Source organism: Papio anubis, chromosome 7 (assembly GCF_008728515.1).
Source record: "Papio anubis isolate 15944 chromosome 7, Panubis1.0, whole genome shotgun sequence".
Classification (NCBI taxonomy): Eukaryota; Metazoa; Chordata; class Mammalia; order Primates; family Cercopithecidae; genus Papio; species Papio anubis.
The window spans coordinates 104,429,418-104,456,583 of record NC_044982.1 but is presented as its reverse complement, the minus strand read 5'-3'; the positions used below and the strand labels follow the sequence as shown (position 1 = coordinate 104,456,583).

General features: G+C 41.8%; 1 protein-coding gene across 5 annotated transcripts in view; it reads right to left on the bottom strand.

Moving 5' to 3' along the window:
- Positions 1-27,166, bottom strand: part of PDE8A (phosphodiesterase 8A) — a 154,586-nt gene that overhangs the window by 36,735 nt on the left and 90,685 nt on the right. For 4 of the 5 annotated variants that reach the window (XM_031668384.1, XM_031668387.1, XM_031668386.1 and 1 more), the window contains exons 4-11: positions 26,468-26,542; positions 25,576-25,630; positions 18,759-18,847; positions 12,925-13,003; positions 11,183-11,320; positions 4,355-4,443; positions 2,329-2,380; positions 2,198-2,240 (exon numbers count right to left, since the gene is read on the bottom strand). In XM_031668384.1, coding sequence (XP_031524244.1) covers positions 2,198-2,240; positions 2,329-2,380; positions 4,355-4,443; positions 11,183-11,320; positions 12,925-13,003; positions 18,759-18,847; positions 25,576-25,630; positions 26,468-26,542 — 620 coding nt within the window. The remainder of the gene's footprint in view (positions 1-2,197; positions 2,241-2,328; positions 2,381-4,354; positions 4,444-11,182; positions 11,321-12,924; positions 13,004-18,758; positions 18,848-25,575; positions 25,631-26,467; positions 26,543-27,166) is intronic. The other variant, XM_031668385.1, reaches the window with a different exon arrangement.

The following is a 27,166-nucleotide window of genomic DNA, read 5'->3' as shown; positions in this document are numbered from 1 at the left end:
TGGCTTCTGCCCTCGCCATTCTCCAGAAACTGCATGTCTGCAGGTCACAGACAAGCTCTTGAATGCAAAGCATTCCATCTCTGGCTCCATATCTCCCTCCTTCCCTATGTGTGCTGCAGCCCTGACCAGTCTTGATGCTTCCCGTTCTCCCTGCCTTCAGCTTCAGCAACACTCTCCAGACTCCCCCACTCTCTCTAACCCCTCTTTCCTGCTTCTGTTTCCTCCTTCTCTGGAGGTAGGTGGTCTCCAGGAATCCACCTCACCCCTCCTCTCCTTTTCTTGCTGTTCTCTTCCACTGCAACCTCAAAGTTTCCATTCCCCTTTCCCATCCCTGGTTTCTATCACATCCACATCTGTGCTACTTGCTAATGCTTGGCTGGCCAGAAACATTTTCATCTCTAGTCCTAACCTCTTTGCAGAACACAGAAGCCAGTGCTCAGCAGGTGCTCAACAGAAATCCGTAGAATAAATGGGCAAAGGGGTGAATAAACAAACCCACCTGACTGCCCAGCAGGACCTCACAGGTAGAGCTCCACACATTCATCCTCCCCAGCCCTACCGCTACTCCTTGAATCTACAGGCTCAGAAACCACCTTTTCAAGGTGGCTTTTCTCTCTCTAGTCCCACACCATCATCACATCTGGCCTCTCTTCTCTCTTCCTACTGTCGTCACCTTATTATTCCCTGGCCATTGTTTTCTTTCTTCTCGACTATGGCAGTGCTGGTATTCTCTGGTGTCTCCTTCCATGTCATCTTACATACATCCTGTAAGAGCTTCTCAGAGCTCGGATATCATCACGCTGCTCCCTGACTCACAAATCCTCAGAGACTCCCACCGTCTATAGATGAAAATGGAAACTTCCCACCTAGCATTTCAGGATTCTTACTGACCCAAATACCTCTTTCCCCACTGACCTTTTATACCAGTCAAAATTTACTACTTGCTTTTTCTGGAACATGCCCTGTACTTTCCCTCTTCTATGCCTGTTTTTATTGCTGGAATGCTTTTCCGCTCACACTTCTTTTCTTATTCAAATCCACATCTCCCTGCCTAGGACACCACCCACTGCCCTCTCTCATTCCTGCGGATCACTTCTTATCGCTTGCTCTGTTCCTTTGTGTCAATGTGTCTCTCTTCTTTTCAGACTAAATCCCTGATTGCTCCTGGGGCACCCGTAAAAACTGTGCATCAGAGCCCTAGTGTTAGCCCTCCTGGATTCAGGTGCTAGCTCTGCCACTTCCTAGATGGAGATCCTTGGGCAGATTATTTAAACTTTCAGTTTCCTTACCTATAAAGAGAATTTCACCTAAAAATGCTTACTTCCTTGAATTATTCTAAGGCTTCATTAAAATAAGCTGTACCTAAAGCACTTAGCACAGGTATCTTGTACACATTAAGTGCTCACAAAAATATGTAGTAAATGTTCCTAGAGTGAAAGAATGAACTGTTGTGGTAAGGCAGAAAGCATATCACCGACAGCATGAAGGGAAGCCTTCTCCTTAAAGGCTCGTACAAACCAGCTGGGCAAGCAGAGCACACTACTCAGGCAAGGCAGGGTGGCACACCAAGTGTCTACGCAGACACTTGATGGAGCACCTCCTGCCTGAAGCTGGAGTGGCTCTTCACCATCCCAGCCCAGCCCCTTCATCTGTGAGGACCAGAATAGGAAGTGGCTTACTGAAGCCATGACACATTTGAAGGAAACAGGTGACTCCAAGTCAGGGAAACGCATTTGCAGTAACAAAGCTATGGGGATGAGCAGACGGTGTCCAAGGCATGGTTAAGAAACACAGAGGTGAGGCAAGTGCGAGGGGCCCAGTTACCTCCCTGTAGGCTGGCAGTGATAAGTGTCAGGACAGATGAAGACGTCCCTGTTAAAGGACTGTGTGATAATCACCCAACCCTCTTAAAGCATAAATGAGGTTATAAAACCACACTTCACATGAGTTCATGCATTTCAGTTGACCAGTTCTTTCCCTCGCAGGTTCAGAGACCCGCCCCAGGGCACCTGTCAGAATGCTCACAGGTGCTCAAGTCCTTTGACTCATAAGCCAACCTGGGGAGTCAAGGAGAGACATGTTGCCACAGGCTGAGGAAAATCCCACCATTACACCAGGCAAGCTAGTTAAAGATCTGTTTTTATTTTTTTTCTCCAAAAACTCAATGAACTCCAAGAATAAATATGGGGCACCCTACCTGTATGAGTGTCAGACTGAACACATTCGGGTATTTTCTCAGCCTAAAAGTGAATTTTAAAAGCCATTAGTTCTGATTGCTGAAAATCTTGCTAGGGTGTTCCTGGGGTCCCAGGGGCTCTCCTTACGTACCTTATTGTTGCCATTGCACACTCTGATAATGGACACATAGTGTCTAATTTTTCTGCAAGTAAAAAACAATGCATTATTTCTCTTCTGACTCTCTAATTTGATGGATATGTCATTAATTTTTCATTATGAAAATGGCACCTCCCTTTTGTAATACACAAAATGCTCTGAGAACATTTCTTCTTACTGTGACCAAGGCCACCAATAAATAAACAAGAGATAACAAACATCCTTTGGTGTCTCTGTACAAGTGACTTCAGTAAAAATGACAAAATTCTTCCCAATTAATCATGAAACAATCAAATATACATGTTTTTTAAAATGAACAGCATGTTAACCAACCAAGAGCCTTTAGTTCCTTAACATGTTTTATTTTCACAACCCTTTATATTGATGCTTTTCTTCAAGTTCCAACAAACAATCTGCTCATAGTCACTGGTGGCCACAGCCGCAGGCCACACTGGGAGTTGAGGTTCACACTGAACGTGGTTAGCTAGACTTCTAAAACAAAGCAACGAGGGCTTAGCTCAGAGGCTGCTGACTCTTCTCATTTATTTATTGTTCCTTCAGTTTTTTCACTTTTTCCCCTTGATAATCAAATCCCTATGTACTTACCACAAAAAATTTGGAAAGGACATAAAAGGGCAAAGAATCAGAACAGAGAACCCACACAGATCCATCTCCCTGAGGCGATCACCAACTGGCAGCAAAGCCTGGTGACAAAGCACGTGAGCCGTGCAGTCAGTGCTGAGGTCTGCAGCCTGGCTGCGCCTCACGCTGGCAGCTGGACCCCTGGGCTAGAAACCTGACCTCTCTAAGCCTCAGTTTCCTCATCTGTAAAGTGGAGATGATCACAGCCCCAACCTCACAGGGCTGCGGTTAGGATGGAATGAAGTGGCATCTACCAGACACTGGGAACTGGCCAGGAAGGGAGGGGCTCAATTAAACAACAGCAGTTACTACAACTGTCACTGCCATACTTTCTCCTGTTCTTTTTTCCTTCTTTCCTTTGCATGATTGAGATTAAACACTAGGTATCATTTTACATTTTACTTTTTGCATTTAACATTATATCATAACCTTTCTCATATTTGTTTTTTGTTTGTTTTTCCTTTTGAGACAGCATCTTACATTGTTGCACACACTGGAGTACAGTGGCACGATCACAGTGTAGCCTCGACCTCCCAAAATCAAGCGATTCTCCCGATTCTCCCACATCAGTCCCCTGAAAACTGGTAAGTGTGTGTCACCACACTTAGCTAATTTTTAAATTTTTTGTCGGGATGGGGGTTTCACTATATTGCCCAGGTAGATCTCAAACTCCTGGGCTCAAGGGATCTTCCCACCTTGGCCTCCCAAAGTGCTAGGATTACAGGCATGAGGTAATTTAATTTTCTATGATCATCATTTCTACTTTTTTTGGCCCTAATCTTAGAACCTGTGAATATGATCATCATTTCTAATGGCTGCAATATTTTACGTGTTCTGTAATTCATATTCATAATTTTCATCTTACCATATTATTTCTTTAAGATAGGTTTCTGAGATAAACTGTCTGAAATTTTTAGGCTCCTGATATATACTGGTTTCCAAACTGCAGTCACATCTGTTTTATATAAGAATGTCCATAACTGTTAGTATTTAAAATATTGTTATCTAATTTGATAGGTCTTTGCAGAAATAATACATAGCCTATCAAATTAGGTAAAAAATATTTTCAATATAGGGAGTCTACCAGTTAGTATTTCATACAGCTTACTGAAGTGACATTCTGATTTAAACAAATACTTCGGTTTCTTGTGTATCCATGCAGCTTAAACAGGACTGCCCTGAGTACGGCGGCTGTGCGCTGCAAGTGGAGGGTCAGACTGTAGCCATGAGGAAGTCACCAAGGAAACACTACCCTGGAAGGCCATTCTGTGATGACACCTGACCTTAAAACTTCCGTCAGCAGTCCTTAACTTAAAGCAAATTCTGCAATAACCCAAAACACTGTATGTTGACTGACGTACTTGTTTTTTCCACTTACCCTCCCTGTCCAATGACAGGTATTATCTTCACATTTTGTTGTATATTATCTCCGTTTTTCTTTTTGGCATAGTAAATTCCTTGCCACTCCTATAAATGGAATGTAAGCATCATCATACTTTGTGTTGAAAACATAAACCCAAAAACATTTTCCACTTCAGTTCTGATTCACTTACGTTACTAAAGCAATTAAGATAAAAAACGATCTCAACCCTAAACCGATTTCAGGTAATCGGACAATTCTTTCTTAACTTCCAAAGTCCATCTCCTTCTGAGTTGCTGACAAAAGTCATGTCACCATAGTCTAAGTGGCCATATATTTTCAGTGGCCATCTGCAGACAAGAGGGGTCCTGGACACACAAATAAAGGGCACTCCCTCTCACTTCCTCCTCTCAAAACTCCCACCTGCTGAAGTGGAAGAGGGGGTTTAGCCTCTGCCCCTGTGTTTGGGAGGGGAAGAATATCCAGACTGGGGGCCAAAAGGGGCCATTATGTGACCACTACCGGCTTCTGAAGTGAACTAAATGGCTTGAGGCCCCTCTGGGATGTGTGAAGGTTTCACCCCCTGTATATGGGGTATGGAGGATGAGGTAACAGCCAGGACCAAACTCAAGTAAAACAAACGATGAGACCTCAAAACCCAGGGCTGAAATCACATTAGCTGTGCTCTCCTGATCAGACACAGAACGTGGGGATTCTTTCAGACAGGAAGTGCAGCCTGGGGAAGGAAGTCTATGCAGAACAAGACCACAGCAAGAGAACCGGGTTGTGGTGACTCCCTTTATCTTGGGGTGGTAGGGAAAGCCAAGATGGAGCTGGGTTTTGTCACCATCCTAAAATGTTATGAATTCCTCCAAGAAATCACCAAGGCCCTTAAGCTATGGAAATCCCTAAAACCCACAGTAGGACACTGAACCCCTAGGGTATACCATAACCTTCTTAGCCTTCCAGAGTCCCTCAGGACCTAGAGTTGACCCAGGCCAGGAGTTGAGTACCATGGCAGCCTTGTTGGCTTAGCTGAAGTTTCCTATCCAGAGCCCTACTCCAGGTCAATTCTGAAATATTCTAGTTTGGTACATGGCAACCTGCATCCAAATACCAATGGTAAGAGCTCATCTTCAGACTCCTCTAGGAAAGCAGATCAAAAAGAAACCAGGATACTCCGATAGAATCAAAAGATGATTACTGACGCTTCCTAATTCTGAAAACAATGGGCACCCAAAAAAGGGCTATATCAAAAAACAGCCAGAAAGCCCAACTAAGTCCTTAGCTCACACTGGAGAAGAAGGGAGGTATGGGCCTTAGTACAGTTCTGAGGCGGAGCTCAGCCCAGAGGACGAGGCTGGCAGTCCAAAACCACTAAGGACTAAACAGGGTTCCCTAGGCAGAAATAAGTGGGTTGTTCTCCATATCCACAACTTGCATGCCTACCTTAGAAGGAAGGCTTCAGGAGACAGGTCTAAGGGTTACTTCTGAAGCTCACTATCAAGGGGAATACGGGAAATTGTAACATTTGCAAAATCATGAATATACTAAAAACCACCAAATTGTATACTTTATTTATTTTTTGAGACAGGTTCTCGCCATTCACCCAAGCTGGAGTGCAGTGGCACAGCCATGGCTTATTGCAGCCTCAACCTCCCAGGCTCAAGTGATTCTCCTACCTCAGCCTCCCAAGTAGCTGGGAACACAGACACATATCACCATGCCCAGCTATCAAATAGTATACTTTCAACGGGTGACTTGTATGGTACAGAAATTACATCTCAGTAAAGCTGATACATTAAAAAGAGAGAGAGAAAAAAAATTACAGGGACCAATTCAATCAGTGAGCATTTAAAAAAATATATTCAGGCCGGGCACAGTGGCTCACGCCTGTGATCCCAGCACTTTGGGAGGCTGAGGCAGGCAGATCACGAGGTCAAGAGATTGACACCATCCTGGCCAATGTGGTGAAACCCTGTCTCTACTAAAAATACAAAAAATTAGCTGGGCGTGGTGGCATGTGCCTGTAGTCCCAGCTACTCGGGAGGCTGAGGCAGGAGAATTGCTTGAACCTGGGAGGCGGAGGTTGCAGTGAGCAGCCTGGTGACAGAGCAAGACTCCGTGTATACACACAAACACACACACACACACACACTTTTAGGATTTTCTTCTCCTTTCTGAATAGACTTGAGTGGCTGAGCGATCCCAAGTCAAGGCTAACAGGCCATTCCAGCCAAAGTTCCACAGTCCATCTAAAGAAACAGGACAATTTAGACAATGGCTTGGCTTGGGTAACAGAGTCACTGGAAAACAGAGTTTTCCAGTCACCAGTGGAAACAAAAAATATTTACTTACATAAATATCATGTAAGATTTAGTTCCAGCTGGGCACTGTGGCTCACACCTGTAATCCCAGCACTTTGGGGGCTGAGGCAGGTGGATCACGAAGTCAGGAGTTCGAGACCAGCCTGGCCAACATGGTGAAACCTCGTCTCTACTAAAAGTACAAACATTAGCCAGGCATGGTGGTAGGTGCCTGTAATTCCAGCTACTCAGGAGGCTGGGGCAGGAGAACTGCTTCAACCCGAGAGGCGGAGGTTGCAGTGAGCAGGTATCACGCCATTGCACTCCAGCCTGGGCAACAGAGTGAGACTCTGTCTCAAGGAAATAAATAAAAAGATTTAGTTCCTGAGAATAATAACAGTACTACCTTAGAATGCTATCATGAAGATTAGGTTGGGTAATTCATATAAACAAACTCTTAGCAAAGTCCTGACATATAGTAAACATTCAGTAAATGAGCTGGTTTGGGTACAGGTGGTTTGCATAGGCCTCTTTCTCCAGGCCAAGCTCCCCTCAGAACAGGAGTAAGACTACTACCTCCTTTCTGTCTGCCTCAAGCTATGCACCAAGCTAGGCTTCTCTGGCTATTGATGCAGTCCCTCTTGGCACCCATTGTCTTGAGAATTAAATCATCATCATCCAGCCATCCTATCACCAAGGTGAGCACAGTGCATGCACATGATAAACTGTCAAAGAACACTTGGAGCTTTTGTTACTGAATGGGAAAGGTAGGCTGAGGTTCAACTATAGAATCCTGGCAGCCAAGTTGAGGACTATGAGCTCTATGCTGAGGAAGCAACATGACAAAATGATGACTCAGTAAGACTAATGAGGCAGTAGTAAATGGTGGACTGAGTGGAGATGGAGGATCCTGGACAAGGAGACAGAGTTACACGCTGTAACTCCACAGTGTGAGAAGGTGGCCCTGAACAAGGTCAGGCCCAGGGAGTGGACCCTCAAAGCAGGGGTTTAATAGCCATCAATGCTCGCGGATTTGATGGAGGGGACCAACAGGCAGGAACGGATCAAAACCATTTCAGGAATCTAAGTCAAAGCAACTGTGAGGTTGGTCCATGAGCAGAGACAGCAGGAGTTGGAAGAGAGATTGGGTTTTTTGCTCATGGGAGATGAGAGAAAACCATTGCTAGACAATTAAGATGAGAGCAGGATGCTGAACCAGACCTTGGAAAAGAGGCTGACACTAAAACCAGAGAAGTGTGAGATTTCTACAGAGCAGAAAAGATACTTCAACAACAAAGAAGCATTCTGAGGGACAACAATAGTGGGCAAAGGCCAGAGTTCTGGTAAATCTGGGAGGAAACAGAAGGAAGAAGAATAGGAAAAGGGGAGCCCGTGAGAGAGGAAAGCAAAGGCACAGGAGCTAATAAAGGTCAAAGTTTTGAAATGCTAAAGAGTTCTGCAGCTGCACATCATCATCATAGGCATCTCAGTAGCAACCATTTATTTGGCACCCATTAAATGGCAGAAGAAGAATAACACAGTTTCTGAGGGAGGGAAAAAAAAATCAAGATTTCTAAGAGGCCACGCATGGTGGCTCACGCCTGTAATCCCAGCACTTTGGGAAGCTGAGGGAGGAGGACTGCTTGAGCCTAGGAATTTGAGACCAGCTTGGGCAACACAGTGAGACCTCATTTCTACAAAATATGTTTAAAAAATTAGCCAGGTGTGATGGTACACACTTGTGGTCCCAGCTACTTGGGAGGCTGAAGTGGGTGAATCACTTGCGCCTGGGAGATCAAGACTGCAGTGAGCCAAGATCGTGCCACTGCACTCCAGCCTGAGTGACGGAGCAAGACCCTGTCTCAAGAAAAAAAAAAAAAGATTTCTAAAAGAGAAGAGACAATGTGAAGTTTAGGTATCTGAAAAGATGGGAGACTATGGGTTCTAGAGCCCTGATAGACAAGTCTTGGGGAAGAAAAAAGAAGAGTCAGGTGGATATACATACAGGATGCAAAGACACATGAGTGCAAGGGGCTAGAAATCAACATACCTGTTATTTTTATCCAAAAGAGGAGCCACTGACAAGAACGGGCAGCAGGGGTTTGTGGAGATGGAAAACATTATAATATTCCCTGCTTGAACATCATCAAAATTTCTCTTCTGCCCTAAGAAGGTCCAACTTCAATATCCAACACCTAGTATCTGACACTCTAAGGCCCCAACTCCTGGCCATTTGGCCATTTCCTGAGTCTCCATTCTGCAATGTTGGTCCCCAGCAGATGCCTGAATTCCCCTTCCTGATCACAGTGCCACTGTTCCATAAGGCCTGCTGACCCTTCAACAAGCCCTGCTCCCTAGAGATGGAATTATGGATTCTTTCACCTCAAAACACAGGCCAGCTCAGCAGCCTGCCCTGCTGCCATGTTGCCCATAGACCGGCAGGTTGCTGACAAAGGACAAAGGTCACTTTTCCATGCTCCCCAAAAACTAGGAAACACAAAACAAATACCCAGGCTCTTTTTAGAAATAAAGCAATATAGGCCAGCTGCAGTGGCTCACACCTGTAATCCCAACACTTTGGGAGGCCGATATCGGAGGACTACTTGAGCCCAGGAGTTTGAGACCAACCTGGACAACATAGGGAGACCCCGTCTCTACAAATAATTTAAAAATTAGACATGATGGCATGTGCCTGTGGTCCCAGCAACTCAGGAGGCTGAGGCGGGAGGACTGCTTGAGCCCAGGAGGTCAAGGCTGTTGCACCTCTGCATTCCAGCTTGGGTGACAGAATGAGACCCTGTCTCAAGAAAAAAAAAAAGGAAAGCAGTATAGGGGTCAATAATTTGATGATGTTTCCTGTTCTTTGCTCACAATAAGTGTAATTTTAGAGAGCAGGTCTCTTGCTATTCAAGTTTGAGGCCTTTGGTACCTGGTGCCCAACAGCACAACCCCAGCAGAAGTGAGACACAGTTCACACAGAACTGGATGGAGCCCAGCACTTAAGAGCGCATCCCTTCCTTACCTCTACTTGCCCCCTCAGTGAGGGGGACATGGAATGTCTCAGTGGAAGTTCTGCCACATCAAGGTGTACAAGGCCCATCCTGGTTCATACCCAGTTGAACCTCACAACAAAACCACTGGCTTATCCAGCAGTAGCAAAGAACCTAAATGCCAGGATTGAGGTGGCCATGGTAACGCCCCCACCATGGCTGCTGTGGTCTCGGATGACTGCTGCTCTGTGGCCTCCTTCTGAGTATGCTCTTCTCAACCATGGAAAGGAATACTTGCCCTCACCTACATGGTGCACCTGAGCACCCGAGGGTCTCTTCATCCATCGTAGCTTTCATACCTCTCTTTCTAGAGGACCTTCCACTTCCTCTAGTAAAAAAAACCGAAACAAAACAAAACAAAACAAAATCCTTGACAGAAAAGTTGAAGGCAAAATAAGAGTATGCCTACTTTTTCATTCCCCTGGCAGGGCTTCACTGGGCCCCTGCAGCCGGTCTATTCTTTCCTTGTTCTCACTTCAAGGCAATGTTGTGTGCTCAGAGACATAGGGAAGGCAAAGAGAAACATGCCAATTCATGGTGTCTTCATGGGGTCCAAGATGAGTGGAGTATAAGCTTTGCACAGCACCCTGCCCCTGTGGTAAGCTGCTGTTTTGTGCTACAAGATAGGCACTAGCCAAATGCCATAGGGGAGAGAGTATCACTTCCATCAGTGCCTACACAGAACAGGCAGCACAAGTCACCAATTTTTCAAATGTTTGAAATAATCAGATTAATAGTCTCTACCCAACTTCCAAAAAAAAAAAAAAAAAGTCCAGCAGAAAGGACCACAAATGATTGTGAAAAGCAGTAGTGTTTTCCTTCTCATCATATTTTAAAATCTGTCACAATGAGGCACTATCAGAGGCTGTGGTTCAGAGAAACAACCTTTCAGACTAAGCCTGCCTTTCTTCTGCCTGTTCCTTCAGCATCATGATTATGTGACTTCTTACATTATTGAATAATGGTTACTTTTATTTGTTTGTTTCCAACCCTTGAATATGAGCTCTCTAAGGCAGGAATTTTTGTTTTGCTCTTCTTTCCATACCAGAATCTAGCACAGTGTCTGGCTAACAGAAGGCATTTTTAAAATGCTCAATGAATTAACAAGGATTGGAGAAATCTTGGGCTCAGATGTCTTCTGAGAATGTGTTGCCTTACTAGCAATTCTTTACCCAGAACCATTTGCCAACATCTACAACTAAGAAGACCAGTTATTAGAAAGATCAAGTTATTCACCTACTATAAAGATAACAACAATAGTTGCTAAGTTCCAATTCAAGTTACTTTCCTTATTGGCTAATCATATTATATATTTTCTTGACCCCAGTTTCCTCACCTGCAAAATGGATATAACAGGGATAACACTCCCTATACTTCCCTGGACTGCGGGGAGGAGTAAGACTGAGATTACCTGGTAGTACTCAGTGAACACTAAGTCTTCCTTCTCTCTCTGTTGTGAAAGTTAAAAAAGGTACTGACCTCTTACTTACCTTGCCTATCCTGATGCATGAATTTATAGTATCGAGCAAGTCAGCCTTTTTTTCATTTATAGGCACTTCTCCTAACTCCTTCCCTATTAATTCACCTGACTGATAGCCCATTGTTGTTTCAAATGCAGGATTTGCATACTGAAGGGAGACAAAAGAAAAAACACAAAGTGAATTAAAAGTCATTTTGAAAAAGAGGACATTCAAAGGTTTTCAACCTAAGCCCTTCAGGTTTTTCCCCAGAAAAAGCTCAGGAGCCTGGACCTCACCGTGGCAGTTCTGAAGCCATAAGCACATAACCCATGAAGAATTTTGGAGCCCAGATGAGCTTCTGCTTGGGTGACACCCAGCTGGGCTTTCTGCTATGTTCTCCTGAGGCTCCAGGAGGGCAGCAGGCCCACTCCCACTTCAACAGGGGCAGAGGAAGGGATGTGTACAGAGCCAAACCAGGAGCTGCTACAACAGGGCCGTTTAGATGGGGGGTGGGGGTGGGGGCATGATGGAATAAAGCACCCGGTAGAGTGCAAAACACTCAGGCTCTCCTCCCCCTCCAAACATTGACCTCAGCAAGTCACTTAATCCCTCCGAGACTCTTATCTGGATATGGGAATGAAACATTTCTCTTGTCTCTTTCATATGGTTCAAAGAAATGATGTGTATGGAAAGCAGGCTATGAACTAGGAAGTAAATACAAATGTAAGGCTTTATGGTTAAGTTTCAAATATGACTGTAAGATAAGCAGAAAATGTATGGGAAAACTGTACACGTGCTAATGATGATGATAAAACAATAATTGGATACCATCTGTCAGGGTCTGTTTTCCTCACTGGGCACTATAGTAAACGCTTCACATACATTAACTCATTTAGTCCTCATGACATCCCTACAAAAGGCAGGCTGTTGTTCTTACTAATATTACTTCCATTTCCATTTCCACAGACGAGAAAGCAGATTCAGCTGGATTAAGCAACTTGCCCAAAGTTGTTCAGCTGAAGCAGGATGGAGCCCAGGCCCGTCTGACACCAAAGCCTGTGCCCTCAAACACTGGCTCACGCTGCCTCTCAGGGCACCAACTCAAAGTCAACACCATCAACTCTTCAACAAGGAAGTCACAAGTCACATTACAGTGAAAGTACTGGAGAGCCCAGAAGTAAAATCAAAGTGGAGCTAATTCTCAGACAAAAGGATGTTTTTTCTGGTGCAACTCCCTTTTTTGCTGTTATCTGAAAGCATTTAAGCTATGTTGCTTTAAGTCATATAAACTCACTTTGCTAATAATGTGTAATTTATTCAGTACTTACTAGGTATGTTATTTCTGAAACTTTTAGTTGTTTCTAGTATATTTCTGTAAGTGCAAATTATTTTCAAAAACAGTGAGAAAGGTGAAAGACTCGCAGACCTTATGGTCAGAGCATTCCCCCTCCTACAACAGCACTACCCCCAAGCCGCCAGCAATCACCCTTTTCAGTCTCTCCTTGTCAAACAAACTAGTGGAAATAATGAATGCAAATGTGGCATTTCTACAGGCATTTTCTAAGACCTTAATTGTTAGTATGTTTTCTAATCTACAGGGAACTTATTTTAAATTACATATTTTATTGACTTTGTTCTGATAATCCTCGAAGGAAAAACTGGTCTCCTGAACTTCAAAAAGAAAAAAAAAATCATATTGGAGGGGTTCAATCCTAAAAACTGGAACTAACAAAACAAGAAATCCAGAAAGACAGATTTCCAAAATAACAAACCTGGATAACACGGTCTTCACTTGTAATTTCAATTGCATCTTCACTGTTTTCTAATGCAGTGAATACAGAGTTACAAGCCCTTTATGAGTAAACAAAAAAAGGAATGATTAATGTAAATACTACAAAATCTAATAAAATCTTGGGTTCTTACATTAACTTATTTAAATGTATTTTTTGTCTGATTTATAAGGAAGGGAGAAAATATTTTAAAACATAAAGAAGAAATAAACATCCTCCTGCAAGCCCCTCCATTGGGATCATCACTATGTACACACTGTGGTATCTTTCCTTCCAATGTGAAGGAAAGACACATTGGGCCAGTGGGCCAGGGTGGCCACACACCGGGGTCAAATCCAGCTCTTCAGCAGCTGTGGGACCCTGGGCAAGTGACTGAACCCCATCAAGCCTCCCCTCTTACCACCTTAGAGTCCTCATGAAGACTAAACAAGAGAATAGAGTCAAGAATACTGCACAGAGTCTGGCAAAGAGAAGGCAGTCGATCATTTGTACCTATTATTTTAAACAAATTATTTTCACAAAATTGAGGGCATCTGGAATGACTAGCTTTGCTTCCTGCTTTCTTCACTTAGCCGTCTTCTGTGAGCATTTTATCACATCCTTCGTGTTTGAAAACATTTTTAAAATTATACAAGTAACAATGTTTATTGAAAAAAAATTAGAAAATAAACATTAACAAAAATAAATGGAACACTATACCACAGCCACTTGAATAATAAAAAAGACAGTCGACAACATGTATTAGTGAGGAACCCTCCCCTACACTGCTGGTGGGAATGTAAAAAAGTGCAGCCCCGTGTTGGAAAACAGCCCCATTATGTCCACACAAAAACTTATACACAAATGTTCATAGCAGCATTACTCAGAAAAATCAAAAGTGGAAAAAACCCAAATGTCCATCAATTGATGAATGGATAAACAAAATGTGGTATATCCATACAATGGAATATTATGCAGACATAAAAGGACATGAAGTCTTGATATATGCCATAACATGAATGAACCTTGAAAACCGTAAGCCAGTCACAAGGATCACACAGTGTATGAAATGTCCAGAATAGGCAAATCTGCAGAGATAGAAAGTAGATTAGGCCGGGGGCGGTGGCTCATGTCTATAATCCCAACACTTTGGGAGGCTGACGCGGGTGGATCACCTGAGGTCGGCAGTTCAAGACCAGCCTGGCCAACATGGTGAAACCCCGTGTCTACTAAAAATACAAAAAAAAATTAGCAGGGCGTGGTGGCAGGCGCCTGTAATCCCAGCTACTTTGGGAAGCTGAGGCAGGAGAATTGCTTGATCCCAGGAGGCAGAGGTTGCAGTGAGCCGAGATTGCACCATTGCACTCCAGCCTGGGCTGGGGATAATAAAAATGTTCTAAAATTGTGGTGACTGAAGCACAACTCTATGAATACACTAAAATCCTTTGAATATACCTCAATAAAGCTGTTTAAAAATAATAAGATCAAATAACCTGAAATCCCAATACCCAGACATCTCAATATTCTATTTTATAGAAAAAAATCTAATTATTTTCAATAAGCATTGAAAAATGTTCTAGGCATTAACTTATACAAATGTATATGTAATATGTATACAAAAACAAGATCATACTCTACAGTTTTATAATCTGCTTTTCTCACTGGCACACTATACATTAATCTTTCCATATCAATAATTGTAATTCTTTATCACTCTAAATAACTATACAATATTCTAAGATTATATTATGATTTATTCAATAAATCCCCTATGACTAGACATTTAGGTTGCTTCCAGGTTTTTTCCTTGTATAAGGAATCTCCCAAAGAATGACTTTAAGATTCTCTGGCCTTAGAAGATGAAAAAAAAGAAAACAACTGCCTGCTTATAAAGTGCAGAGATACTACTAAGTAAACTCTAAAAATAACAACGCTGGCCAGGCACGGTGGCTCACGCCTGTAATGCCAGCACTTTGGGAGGCAGAAGTAGGCAGACCACTTGAGTCCACGAGTTCAAGACCAGCTGGGCAACATGGCAAAACCCTGTCTTTAAAAAAATAAAAAATTAGCTGGGCTGGTGGTGCACATCTGTAGTCCTAGCTACTTGAGAAGCTGAGGTGGGAGGACTGCTTGAGCCCAAGAGGTCAAGGCTGCAGTGAGCAGTGATCACACAACTGTACTCCAGCCCGGGCAACAGAATGAGACCCTGACTCTAAATAAGTAAATAAATAAAACAATGCCTTTACATTATTCCTGGTATTACTAAACTGTCTCACTAAAGACAACAGCTTAGCCAATAAAAATCAGCTCATTTTTAGCGTGTTTAAAAAACCCAGGAGATAATATGTAAATTATAGCTCAATGAAGTTATTATTTTTTTAAAAAAGCAAAAAACACGCTGGGCCTGGTAGCTCATGCCTGTAATCCCAGCACTTTGGGAAGTTGAGGAGGGTGGATCGCTTGAGGTCAGAGTTTGAGACCAGCCTGACCAACATGGTGAAACCCCACATCTACTAAAAAAACACAACAACAACAAAAAATTAGCCAGGCCTGGTGGCACGTACCTCTGTAATCCCAGCTACTTGGGAGGCTGAGGCAGGAGAATCACTTGAACCTGGGAGGTGAAGGTTGCAGTGAGCAGAGATCGCGCCACTGCACTCCAGCCTGGGCAACAGAGTGAGACTCTGTTAAGCTCTGACTCAAAAAATCAAAAAATAAAATAAGCAAAAAACAGTAAGAAATAAGTTCTCACCTCCAATATAACAAGCTTGGAGGAGATGGATCTGTGAGAAGCCCTACCGGGTATTATCATACTTGTTTAACTTTTGCAGATATGGTAAATAAAAAATGTTAAATCATTTGCAAGTCTTTATTAGTGAGGTTGAACATCTTTTCACATTCATTGGCCATTAATATCTCTTGTGAATCACTTGAGAACATGTCTTTTAATATTTTTCTAATTTTCAATTGATCATTTTAAAATTGATTAATCAAAGCTCTTCATGTATTAGGACATTAACCTAATGTCTGTCCTATATGTTACAAACACATTTTTCCCAGTTTGTAATTTGTCTAAATTTTAAACACTATTTAAGGTTTATTTTAACTACAGATAAGCTTAACATTTTTATGTTGTCTAATCTGATTATCTTCCTTAATAAAATGTGGCTTTTATAGATGTTAGTTTATAATGACTTTGTCATCCAATTACGTATGTCCACTTTTATTTTTTAGTACTTATGTAGCCCTACTTTTTCACATTTAGGTTTTTAATTCATTGGAGTTCATTTTGGGGGTAGGATGTGAGATTGGAACATAGCTTAATTTTCTTTCCAACTAATTAACCAACTATCACAATTCTAGTCACTGAAAAGTCCACCCTTTCCCGTGTTGATTTAAAATGCCATGTAGTCATATACTAAATTCTTTTTTTTTCCACCCCTTTTTGAGACCGAGTTTTGCTCTTGTTGCCCAGACTGGAGTGCAGGGGCTCAATCTCGGCTCACTGCAACCTCCGCCTCCTAGGTTCAAGTGATTCTCCTGTCTCAGCCTCCCGAGTAGCTGGGATTACAGGCATGCACCACCAAGCCCAGCTAATTTTTTATATTTTTTTAGTAGAGACGGGGCTTCATCATGTTGGCCAGGCTGGTCTCGAACTCCTGACCTCCGGAGATCCACCCGCCTCAGTCTCACAAAGTGCAGGGGGCCACCGTGCCTGGCCACTCATATACTAAATTCTTAAATATATCCAAGTCTGTTTTTGTTTTTGCTTTTTTTTGAGATGGAGTCTTGCTCTTGTCACCCAGGCTGGAGTGCAATGGCACCATCTCAGCTCACTGCAACCTCTGCCTCCCAGGTGCAAGCGATTCTTCTGCCTCAGCCTCCTGAGTAGCTGGGATTACAGGTACCCACCACCACACGTGGCTAATTTTAGTATTTTTAGTAGAGACAGGGTTTCACCATGTTGGCCAGGCTGGTCTCGAACTCCTGACCTCGTGATCTGCCCGCCTCAGCCCTCCAAAGTGGTGGGATTACAGACGTGAGCCACCACACCAGGCCTGTTTCTGGTTTTTATATTCTAGTTTACCAATCTAGCAGTGACACCCTTACTTGTTACAGCATTTTAATGCATTTTAGTATCTGACAGAACAAGACTATTTCTCCCATTTCTCTAGTCTCACATTTCCTTTCCCTTTATATTTTTATATCTCCCTGTATAATGGACATCATAATTTGGCTGCCAGTGGGAGCACAGAGAACAAAGCAGGGCATGATGGGGGATGAGGACAGAGAGGTAAGCAGTGTACAGACCATGGATACCCTTGTAGGCTACGTTTTGGAGTCTGGACTTCATCTTGAAGGCAGTGGGTGCCTATCTGGGATGTCACAGAACAGAACACAAATGGAATTATGTGTTACGTCTGTGTGGAGAATGAAGAAGGAATCAAGACTAGATATAGGGAGACTAATTGGTGCTTTCAATAATCCGGGTAAAAAGAGAGGGACCTAGACTAAGAGTAGCAGTAGAGATGAAGATTAAGTGGACAGATTCCAAAAATTAGTAAGATCAATTAGACTTGGTGAGTGACTGGATTTAGGGATGTATGTAGAAGAGACAGGGGTTTTTAGTTTAGGACCACAAGGTAGATGACAGCTAAGGTATACAGGAGGAAAAGGTTTGAGGTTACAGTCAGATTTCGAGACGGGAGAAAGAATGAATGCAGTTTCGAAAATGCGGATTTCAGTCTAAAGGACTATTTTTGCCATTTGCTGCTTACAAGATCTTGGGTGTGAGTCAGTTAACTTCCTTGGGTCTCAGTTTCTGATTCTTGATTGGATAACATAAGCTCCAGCTTCACCTACTGCTCCAAAATTCTGCTCTCCTCTGAGAGAGGGTAGTAGCCTAATTCACTGTGGGAGTGCTGCAGCCAGGCTGACATGACCCAGGAGTGGGAAAAAAGCAGGCCCAAGGGCAACCATCTACCTTAAGTTTCCTTACAAAATCTAGCAGCATAAAAAATCTCTTTTGTATACCACACCAGCCTTCAAACACCTCTGCTCAGCAGCACTTCTTTGCTAACTCACACTCTGCCCACTAATCATTCATTTAGTTTTGTCTATAAAGTACCTATCTTCCCTACACGTGGAACCCTGTACTGGTCCTTATTAATCTTGGTACTCCCATTCTGATCTCCTTTGACTGTCTTGGGCACATACAAATGAAATGATCCAGTTCTCTCTTTGATCTCTAGTAAAGGAAATGTTAAAGAATAGTTGAACATCCAAGGAAGAAACCTAAAATGATAGGAAGCTGCCGACTTTATTTTTCTTTTGTCAAGCTGATAAAATTACATTAATTTTTCTGCTTTTCTTACTCTACAAAGAATGAGGCCTCTACTCATTTCACTTAAAAAATATTTTTTTAAAACCCTGTTTATTAAGAGCAGATAAAACACCTATTGTAGAGAAGAAAAAAATGTCACCTACCAGAGATAACTAATGTGAATAGATTGGGGGTGTGTGTATTAAAACCATTTTTTTCTCTAGAAAACAAAACAGATAATCCAGCATATGCAGTTTATATTCTGCTTTTTAAACTTACTATTATTTGGGGGCTCCATCTTTAAATGTGAGTCTCTAATCACTAAAATGACCGTTTATTAGACATCCAGGCAGACTCTAGAAAGTCTGTATGAGGGGAGCTGCCACTCCATTCTCTCCAATCCCATATTTGCAAGAGGCCATTTATGGCTCAAAAGTAATCCCCACAACCAAAGTTCTCACTTGCCATGCTGCCCTGTGTGGCCTGGAGGGTTTTCCCGAAGTGGTAGAATTACCTGAGTTTCAGTTGTGATCGCACCTCTCCAAACTCCAGCTGGAGCAGTTCATTGTAGCAGGCCATGATGTTGGGGTTTTCCACATACCTCTACAAACAGAAAGAGGAATTTTGTGGATAAACAAAGGTGCTTCTTTATGTGTGCCAATAAAAATAACTCTTTTAACAAACTTCTCAACTTGGCAACTGAAATCTAAAAAATACTTTACCATTAATAACGAACAGAAGGTAAGAGAGAAAATTTATGGGCACCAAATTAGCTTTTAAAAAAATAGGGTGTAAGAATGCTTTTCCTTCTATCATTTAGCAGCCTTGCATTTAAAAAAGAAAAAGAAAAAAGAGAAGAAAAGAATGCTTTTCTTTCAGCATCTTCCGTTAAGAGCATTTTGGTTGTTTTCATGTCACTGATAAAGCAGAGGCTAGAACATGTAGAGGAGGAAATTTACTAACTAAACTCCTACTTATATTACGCTTTCAGAATATATTCAAGAACAGTATTTGGTCCTTTTTAAAGTCATGTAAGCTTACAATAAGCAAAAATACACTTGCATTTCTATTGGCACCTGTATTTCACAGGGGAAAGCCTGACATGGACAACATTTTCCTGAACTAACCTCCAACAGCGGCTCAGTGAAGCCGGAAGATGATTATCTTCCACAGCAGAGGCACTGGCAGAAGTCATGGATGGATTTGCCCAGTGTCTCTTATAGCTGTGGACATTAAGTATTTTGTATAACCTTTACATAGTGGAAATATCTCATAACAAAGTGAATTACATAGTTCTGAGAAGATGGACCCATTCCACCATCAAATTAAATACTCCATGAAGACATCTTAGCAGCCACTGTGTTCTGCCACATAGTTCTATTCAGACGTAAAAATATTTGTGCACATTACTCCTCTGTTTCTAAAGAGCTCTTTGTTTTTTACCTGCACAATAAGTGGACAATACTCTACCTGGCTGAGGAGGAAGCTGATGCCTAAGAGGCAGAGCCTCTGCAGATCACTATCCATAAGCCCCAGCCAGACCAATTGGGACAGGGGTCCCCTTGAAGAGTTCCTTCTACTACCATGGTGAACGCAAATGTCCCATTTGAACTGTGATCAGGGTCTTGTCTGGGTGTCAAGCAACCCAAAAATCTAGCCCTTGGTTCATGCCTTAAAAGCTATATGATTGTATATGAGGCATCTAACATTCCTGAGCCTGCTTCCTCAACTGTAAAGCAAGAAAAATAATACTGTTCCTATCCAGTGAAGGTCACTGTGTGAATAAAAAGAGATAATGGGAGAAAGCATTTTAAGTACAAACTGCTGCATAAATGTGAAGAACAGCTACTGTCACCCCCACAGGGGAAGGCAAGACCTGTTGGCCAGGAGCATGATAAACCCTACACCTATAGGCCAAAACAGAGCCCCTTTCTCACCCAGAGGTCTGACAGAGGTGACATGCCTGCCAGCTCCCATCAACTGAGAGGGGAGGAGTATGCTAGACCTGCTGTCCACATCTCCATCAGCCAAGACCCCACGGGAACACCCAAAAACACTGGACAGGAACCCACTTCTGACTGGGCAGGGACAGGGAAAGAGATTTCTTGACATAGTGCTTGTGCCACTCCAGGAGACAAGGAATGGTGGTCTTGAGATAGACAGGAGTCCTCAGTTCCTCTGCAGGTAAGATCTTCGGATGTGGGGGCTCTGGATGGAATGTGTATTTATCCAATTCCACAAATGGATTCCCATGCATGCAATCAGACTTTTTACTGGGTCTGAATGTTATGTATCCACCAAACTTTTTTATCCCAAAGGCAGAAAATCAAGGTAAAAAAAACTAGAACGTGACCAAATGTTCAACATTTTGCTCCTACTGTTTTCCCCCTCCCTCAAAACTTCTGTTTTGCCATACATGTCTAAACATTGCTCTCTTTATCTAAACATCTCATCTTTCCTGCCCCTTGCCAACTTTTGTTTCTGTCCCAAGGATCCCACAGGGCGTGAAGGGTGAAGAACCAGGTCCAGGGATCCTCAGAAAGCAAGCTTATTCCCTCTGCTTAAACAGCAGTTAGCCTCCTCTCCCTTAACCCCTCCCATGAAAGGGGATGGGACTACAAATCCTACAGTCTTCCAAGCTAACTTAACGTCACTTTCTCCAAAGCATATCACACCCATGGCTAGAACCTGAGCCCATCTTTGCTAGGTCTCTCCCAGTGGTTCTCAACTCTCAGCTGCATATTAGAATTACCTGCAATTTGAAAAAACAGCAGCATGCAGGCCCCTCCTCAAACCAACTGAAATAGACTCCCATGGGATGTTATTCAGGGGATTCTAAGGCACACCCAGCAGTGAGTCTACTGACTCAATGGCCAAATCCAATTGAGGAGGCTAGCAGGTCCTCCATCTACTTTTCAGTCCTGAATCATGGCTAATCCACAAAATAGCTCATGCCCCTTCCTACCCACCATCCCCTATACCAGAGGTATCATTATGGTGTCAGCTTTCAGATTCAAGCCTTGGCACCACTGCCTATAGCTGTGACTGGGAGAATCCCCTTCCTCTAGGTCTAACTGTTCTTCTCAGTAACCTGAGCATCCTTTTGTTACACAAAAGTAAGACTCTGGATGAGATTAGTTACCACTTGTGGTCTCTGAGGACTGGTCACCCACATGAATTCCTCATCTACAAAACGGTGAGCCTGCCACTACCCTCCACATTTCCTAAGTCAGGCACTTCTAAAGTGACTACTGCAAAGCTTTTGGGCTTTTTTGCATGGACATGTCCTCACAGGGGCGTGCACCTAAAAGTCATTCCATCAAAGTCTTCAGAGGATTCCTTGATTAAGGTGCACAGGCTTGAGGGTAGCAAGAGTGTGTGTGTCAGTTACTTTTCAAGTTAGCTCCATGATAACACTGTAATACTAAGAAAATAGAAGGACCATTATTTACTTGACCTTCTACCAGGATGCTCTTTCTGGTCCACAGAACTGTGCTGACACACTTCTCGGGCAGAATTTCAAATATGGCAGTCACCAAACACAAACTTTCAACAGTGCATCTGTGTACTTTCAAAGAGACCTCAAACAAATACAAGGTTTAATGACCTCGTGTGGTTGTAGGTAAGCAAATAACCCAAGGCAGAGGGAAAAATCTATCCCCTAAGTTTCATTAGAAAGTGGAAGCTTCTAAGGTTCTTGTTAAAAGGAATAGCCAGTTTTGCAGCCTTAGTTGCAAAAGCAAGCAGCTTAGGGAGGGATGATGTAAAGATCCATCAGGAATAGGGGACTTCTGACTTCCAACCTGGGACACCTTACTGCTGGCTAAGTAAACCGTTCTCACGCAATTTAACAGGGATTACTAGAGGTCAGGGAATGGAGGCAGGTGCTGATATGTGTGTATGTTGTGGGGGTTGTCCAAAAAGAAGAAACACAAGAAAGCCACAACTATATAAACTATAATAACCTAATGTGTGCTTTTTATATAAATTGTATTTACATATAAACTAAAATCTTAAATTCCACCTAATCTGACATTAGTATCAATATTTGTGTTCTTTTTGTCTGCATTTACTTGCTACCTCTATGTTCCTTTACCTAAGCTCCTTTTATCACATTAAGTGTCTTATAAGTGTTACAGAATTGTACTTTTTAAACCCAATCTAACAGCCTTTTAAAGGAAGAATTCAGCTCATTCATATACATTTGCTTTTATTCTTTTTTTTGTTGAGATGGAGTCTCGCCCCTGTTGCACAGGGGTGGTGCGATCTCGGCTCACTGCAACCTCTACCTCCAGGGTTCGAGCGATTCTCCTTCCTCAGCCTCCTGAGTAGCTGGGGTTACAGGTGTGAGCCACCATGCCCGGGTAATTTTTGTATTTTTAGTAGAGATGCGGTTTCGCCATACTGTCCAGGCTGGTCTGGAACTCCTGACCTCAGGTGATCCACCTGCTTTGGCCTCCCAAAGTGTTGGGGATTACAGGCGTGAACCATCGTGCCCGGGCTGCTTATGTTCTTTCTTTCTCACTTTGTTTCTCACTGATTTTACACTGTTGTTTCCTCTTTCTTCAGTTTCCCAATTTGATCAAGTTGCTGTAAACTCCCTATTTCCTCTTGTTATTTTGGAAGTTTTATTTAACTTTCCTGTTCTATCAATGGTTACCTTCCTTTTCATCATCTCAAAAGCAAACATAGATTTCTTTACTGTTATTTGTAAACAAGATACCAATTACTCCCAGAATAAAGTATCTCCCACATAGTGATGCTCTACTCTGCACATTTCCCACAAAGATGAATACTTCCTGGGCTCATTCTCATTCTGTCTCTTAGATAAGCCTCAAAGAATGCTTGCATCCTCCCTACAAACCTTGCAAACACCTAGGGTTGACTAAGATGGTCTATAATTTAAAACTGAGCTATTATTAAAATTCCTCTTTGGGTACATCCCTTCTTCTAAAAGAATATTATATATTCCAGTCTATGTTTATTCATTTGGGACTAATGTTATCTGCATAAGTGTAGGTACCTCTATAAAGAAAGACAGAGAGCCAGAGAAAGCAGGAGGCACCACGAAGGAGTATGCACATGGCAGGGTTTATAGCTCACTACTTTTCCCTCCTCTCCTCTTCAAATTTCTGTTCTAGTTCATTTCTTATATGGCTGGAGTCCTTTTCTGACTTATTTTCCTCAGACAGACCGCTTGGGGAAATATATCTCTGAATTTTATGTATATCCCCAAAAGAAAGGTTAAGCAATAACTTGACTGGATATAGAAGGCTGTAGTCTCTTTCTCCCTGTATCCTCTCATCAAACTAGACCTTATTACTGTTTCATACAGTAAATATATATTTACCCTATACAGATCATTTTCTTTACTCATCTCTTGCATTTCAGACCTTCCACCTGGAATTCACATTCCTTCTGGTCGACATATATCCTTTAGAATTTCCTTGTGAGGATCTGCTAGCTACAAATTCTCTCAATGTCCACATTTCTGAAAGTCTTTATTTCACCTTCATTTTTGAAAGATATACATGCTAGGTATAAAATTCTAGAAAGTTCTTTTCTTTTTTTCGAGACAGAGTCTTGCTCTGTTGTGAGGCTGGAGTGCAGTGGTGCGATCTCGGCTCACTGCAACCTCCAACTGCCTGGTTCAGGTGATTCTCCTGCCTCAGCCTCCCAAGTAGCTGGGATTACCACCATGCCCAGCTAATTTTAGTATTTTTAGTAGAGACGGGGTTTCACCATGTTGGCCAGGATGGTCTTAATCTCCTGACCTTGTGATCCGCTCACCTCGGCCTCCCAAGGAAATTATTTTCTTTTACTGCATTGAAAACGTTATTCTACTGTCTTCTGTTTTCCACTTGTTGCTGCTGAGAAGCTAGTTGTTAGTGTGTCATTCTTTTGAAGGTAATCTTTTTTCCTCTAGCTGATTTTAAGTCCTTTTATTTTATTTTTTTGCAGTTTCACTAGGATGTGTCCTCTTTTAAAATTTACTCTACTTTGGATATGTCAGAATTCATGAATCTATGAATTAGTTTTTCATCAGTTCTGGAAATTTTTCAGGTAGTAACTCTTCAAATATTTCCTCTGTTCCATCCTTCCTGTTCTCCTGGAACTCCAGTTATATATACACACAAAACTTCACACACTATCCTCCACATTTCTTCACCTAACTTATTTCCTGTCATTGTATTTCTGTGCTACATGTGACCTACTAAGTTTTAAATTTTTCAATTATTGTGTTTTAATTTCTTACAATTCAGTTTTGTTCTTCATAAAATTTGCCATGACACTTTTAATAGTTTCCTATTCCTTGCAGATATTTCCTGGCTTATCTTTCATTTCTTTAACTATAGTAAGCATACTTGCTTTCTAATTCATGTCTCATAACTAGTCTCTGAGGGATGTGAGGGTCTGTTACTAGGCTTTTTTCCCTGCTAGTTTTTCTTTGGGATGCCCTGTCACCTGGTGGATTGACTCTAGCTTTGACTTACTGCTGCCTGCTGCCCTTGAGCAATTATTTATGGAGATCCTCTGCAGGCAAAGATGAAGCTGTCTTCCTCTGGGGAGGATTTGTATTTGCTTCTGTCAGGCACTTAGGAGTCCTACTCATCCAGAAAACTTGAAACTAAATTCACAGCTTGAGATTTCTTGACTACCTTACTTATACAAACCTGGGCTACAAATCTGCCCAAGGGTCAGCCTTACTTAAGTTCTCTCTGTATGATTCCTAAGGCCTCATTTGCAGCCAGCTGACCAAAGCCCCAAGCAACCTTTTGGCTTAGATAAACCAACACATTGAAGCTAGGAGTGGAGAGAAAGAGAGCTGTGTTTGGGTTGCCTTATTTCCAGAATCCTTGAACTGGCTTAAAAATTTGCATGTATACATGTCAGCATCATAACAATACATCCTATGGTATAATTTTTAGTGAATATGCCATTAAAGGGGATTTTATTATGTTTAGATGACTTTAGCAGGCGTAATTTTGAGAGACTAAGAACATCAACTGTTATAGATTAGATTAGCAGATTATAAAGTTAAACGAAGTTAAACCAAACTGTAAAACAAGGACAGTAATTTTCTTTTTTTTAAGTACGATTGAGGCAGGTTCTCCTTATGTTGCCCAGGCTGGTCTCAAATGCCTGGGCCCAAGGGATCCTCCTACCTCGACCTCCCAAAGTGCTGGGATTACAGGTATGAGCCACCACGCCCGGCCAGACAATAAGTTTTTTTCTTCAAATTTATTCAAAGCTTTTGCTGGGTACTGAACTGAGATAAAATAATTTCTCAAATTGAATTATACTTGTATAACAAATAAGTGAGTACATACCCTTGTAAATCCAGCAGCAATGAAAGGCATTATGGACAACTCTTCTCTATCCACCCTTCAAAATAACACAATAAAGAACACAGACATAGTTTTTATCAATTACATCTCACCTCTTTTACTCTACTAATTTAAATACTTCGTTATGAGTACTTTTAGATGAGTCAGATTAATATACAAATTTAAAGGATAAAGTTGAAAACTGTCTTCTGTTTCAGTTTCACATTTGGCTTTTTGGAATTACATATTCTAATACTTGAAATATAGAAACTACATTAATAGCAGGAATACAGGAGTGTCCAAATATCTTTTTAATATATAAAATTTTTAATTTAAACGAAGTTAAATTTACTCCTATTTTCTTCTACTTCCAGGTTTTTTTAATTCCTTTTTCCCCTACAGCTCAGGAAAAAAGTTTAAAGGACACAGAAACGTTTCTTCTATGTATAAAAACATATAAGCTAAATAACATTAATTTGAATACTTGCCTTTCTCCTAATATATTTCTCTTCTTTCCTTACCTCCAATTTAAAGACAAAACCTAAGATTCCCCCATTTATGTGTAATTCAAATCCTCAGAGATATTTGGAGTTAGAAGGCCCTAGGAAGATACCCCTAGAAAACATTCATACTTTTAGGAATGGAATTCTCTCACAGTTTGCCTGTTTCTAAAGTGAAAGGCAGTTTAAAAATCATAAAAATCTAGCATGAGAGCAGAAAGTCCTTCCAGGAAGTTAACCAAAGAAGCGAAATAAAATAAGAAAGAATAAAGAAGAAAAGGCCATACTACAAAGGGGAATGCCTGACACAGCATGCAAGCTGCTATTTGGCCATCTGTTAAGAATAAGTATTACACTAACACCTCGATTTCAACATTAAAAAAATGAAAGTTTACCTGCGTACTACACCAACAATAACTGTGTTTTCTGAGAGTTTTGATGATCTGATAGACCTTAAAAAAAACACAAAACTTTAAAACAAATATAAAAATAATCCTTAAAAACCAAATATACTTAAACAATTACAACAATTAAAGTTGGAAGAAGGGTAAGAAGGGAGAGTAAATGATCCCCTCACTCTCTGAATTCACTCACCTTCTTGACTACTTGATCTTTCTCTCTTTTGGGGGCAAATTCCCATTCAATGGACTGTGTTAACTGTAACAATTATGGAGTATGAATTAACAGTTAACTAAGATGATATGCATTCACTTGTTCCGATCTTTGTTAACCTGCACTGTTTCAGGCAGAGTATTTTCCCTACTTTGTGCTTACATGAAAGAAGCCGTTGGTCTCTTCTTCCAAAGGAAAATGCAAGTTTATGTCTATTACCACAAGGTGATGGCTATGTTTACAACGGGGATAAAGGAGCCCAAGGGCTGGCTCCACTGCATTCTAAGAAGCACAAAGGATGAAGAGTTCCCAGGTAAAATGGAGGCTAAATTAATAACCAAAAATAATCCAAAACTAGGAAATGCAAGATATTGTAATCGGTCAGAAAGAAGAGCATCAACACCTCATGAGAGGGTTAAGAACAGAGGACTGGTCTAGAAAAGTACAAGAGACTGTTCCACTAAAGTTACCCAAAGAGTACG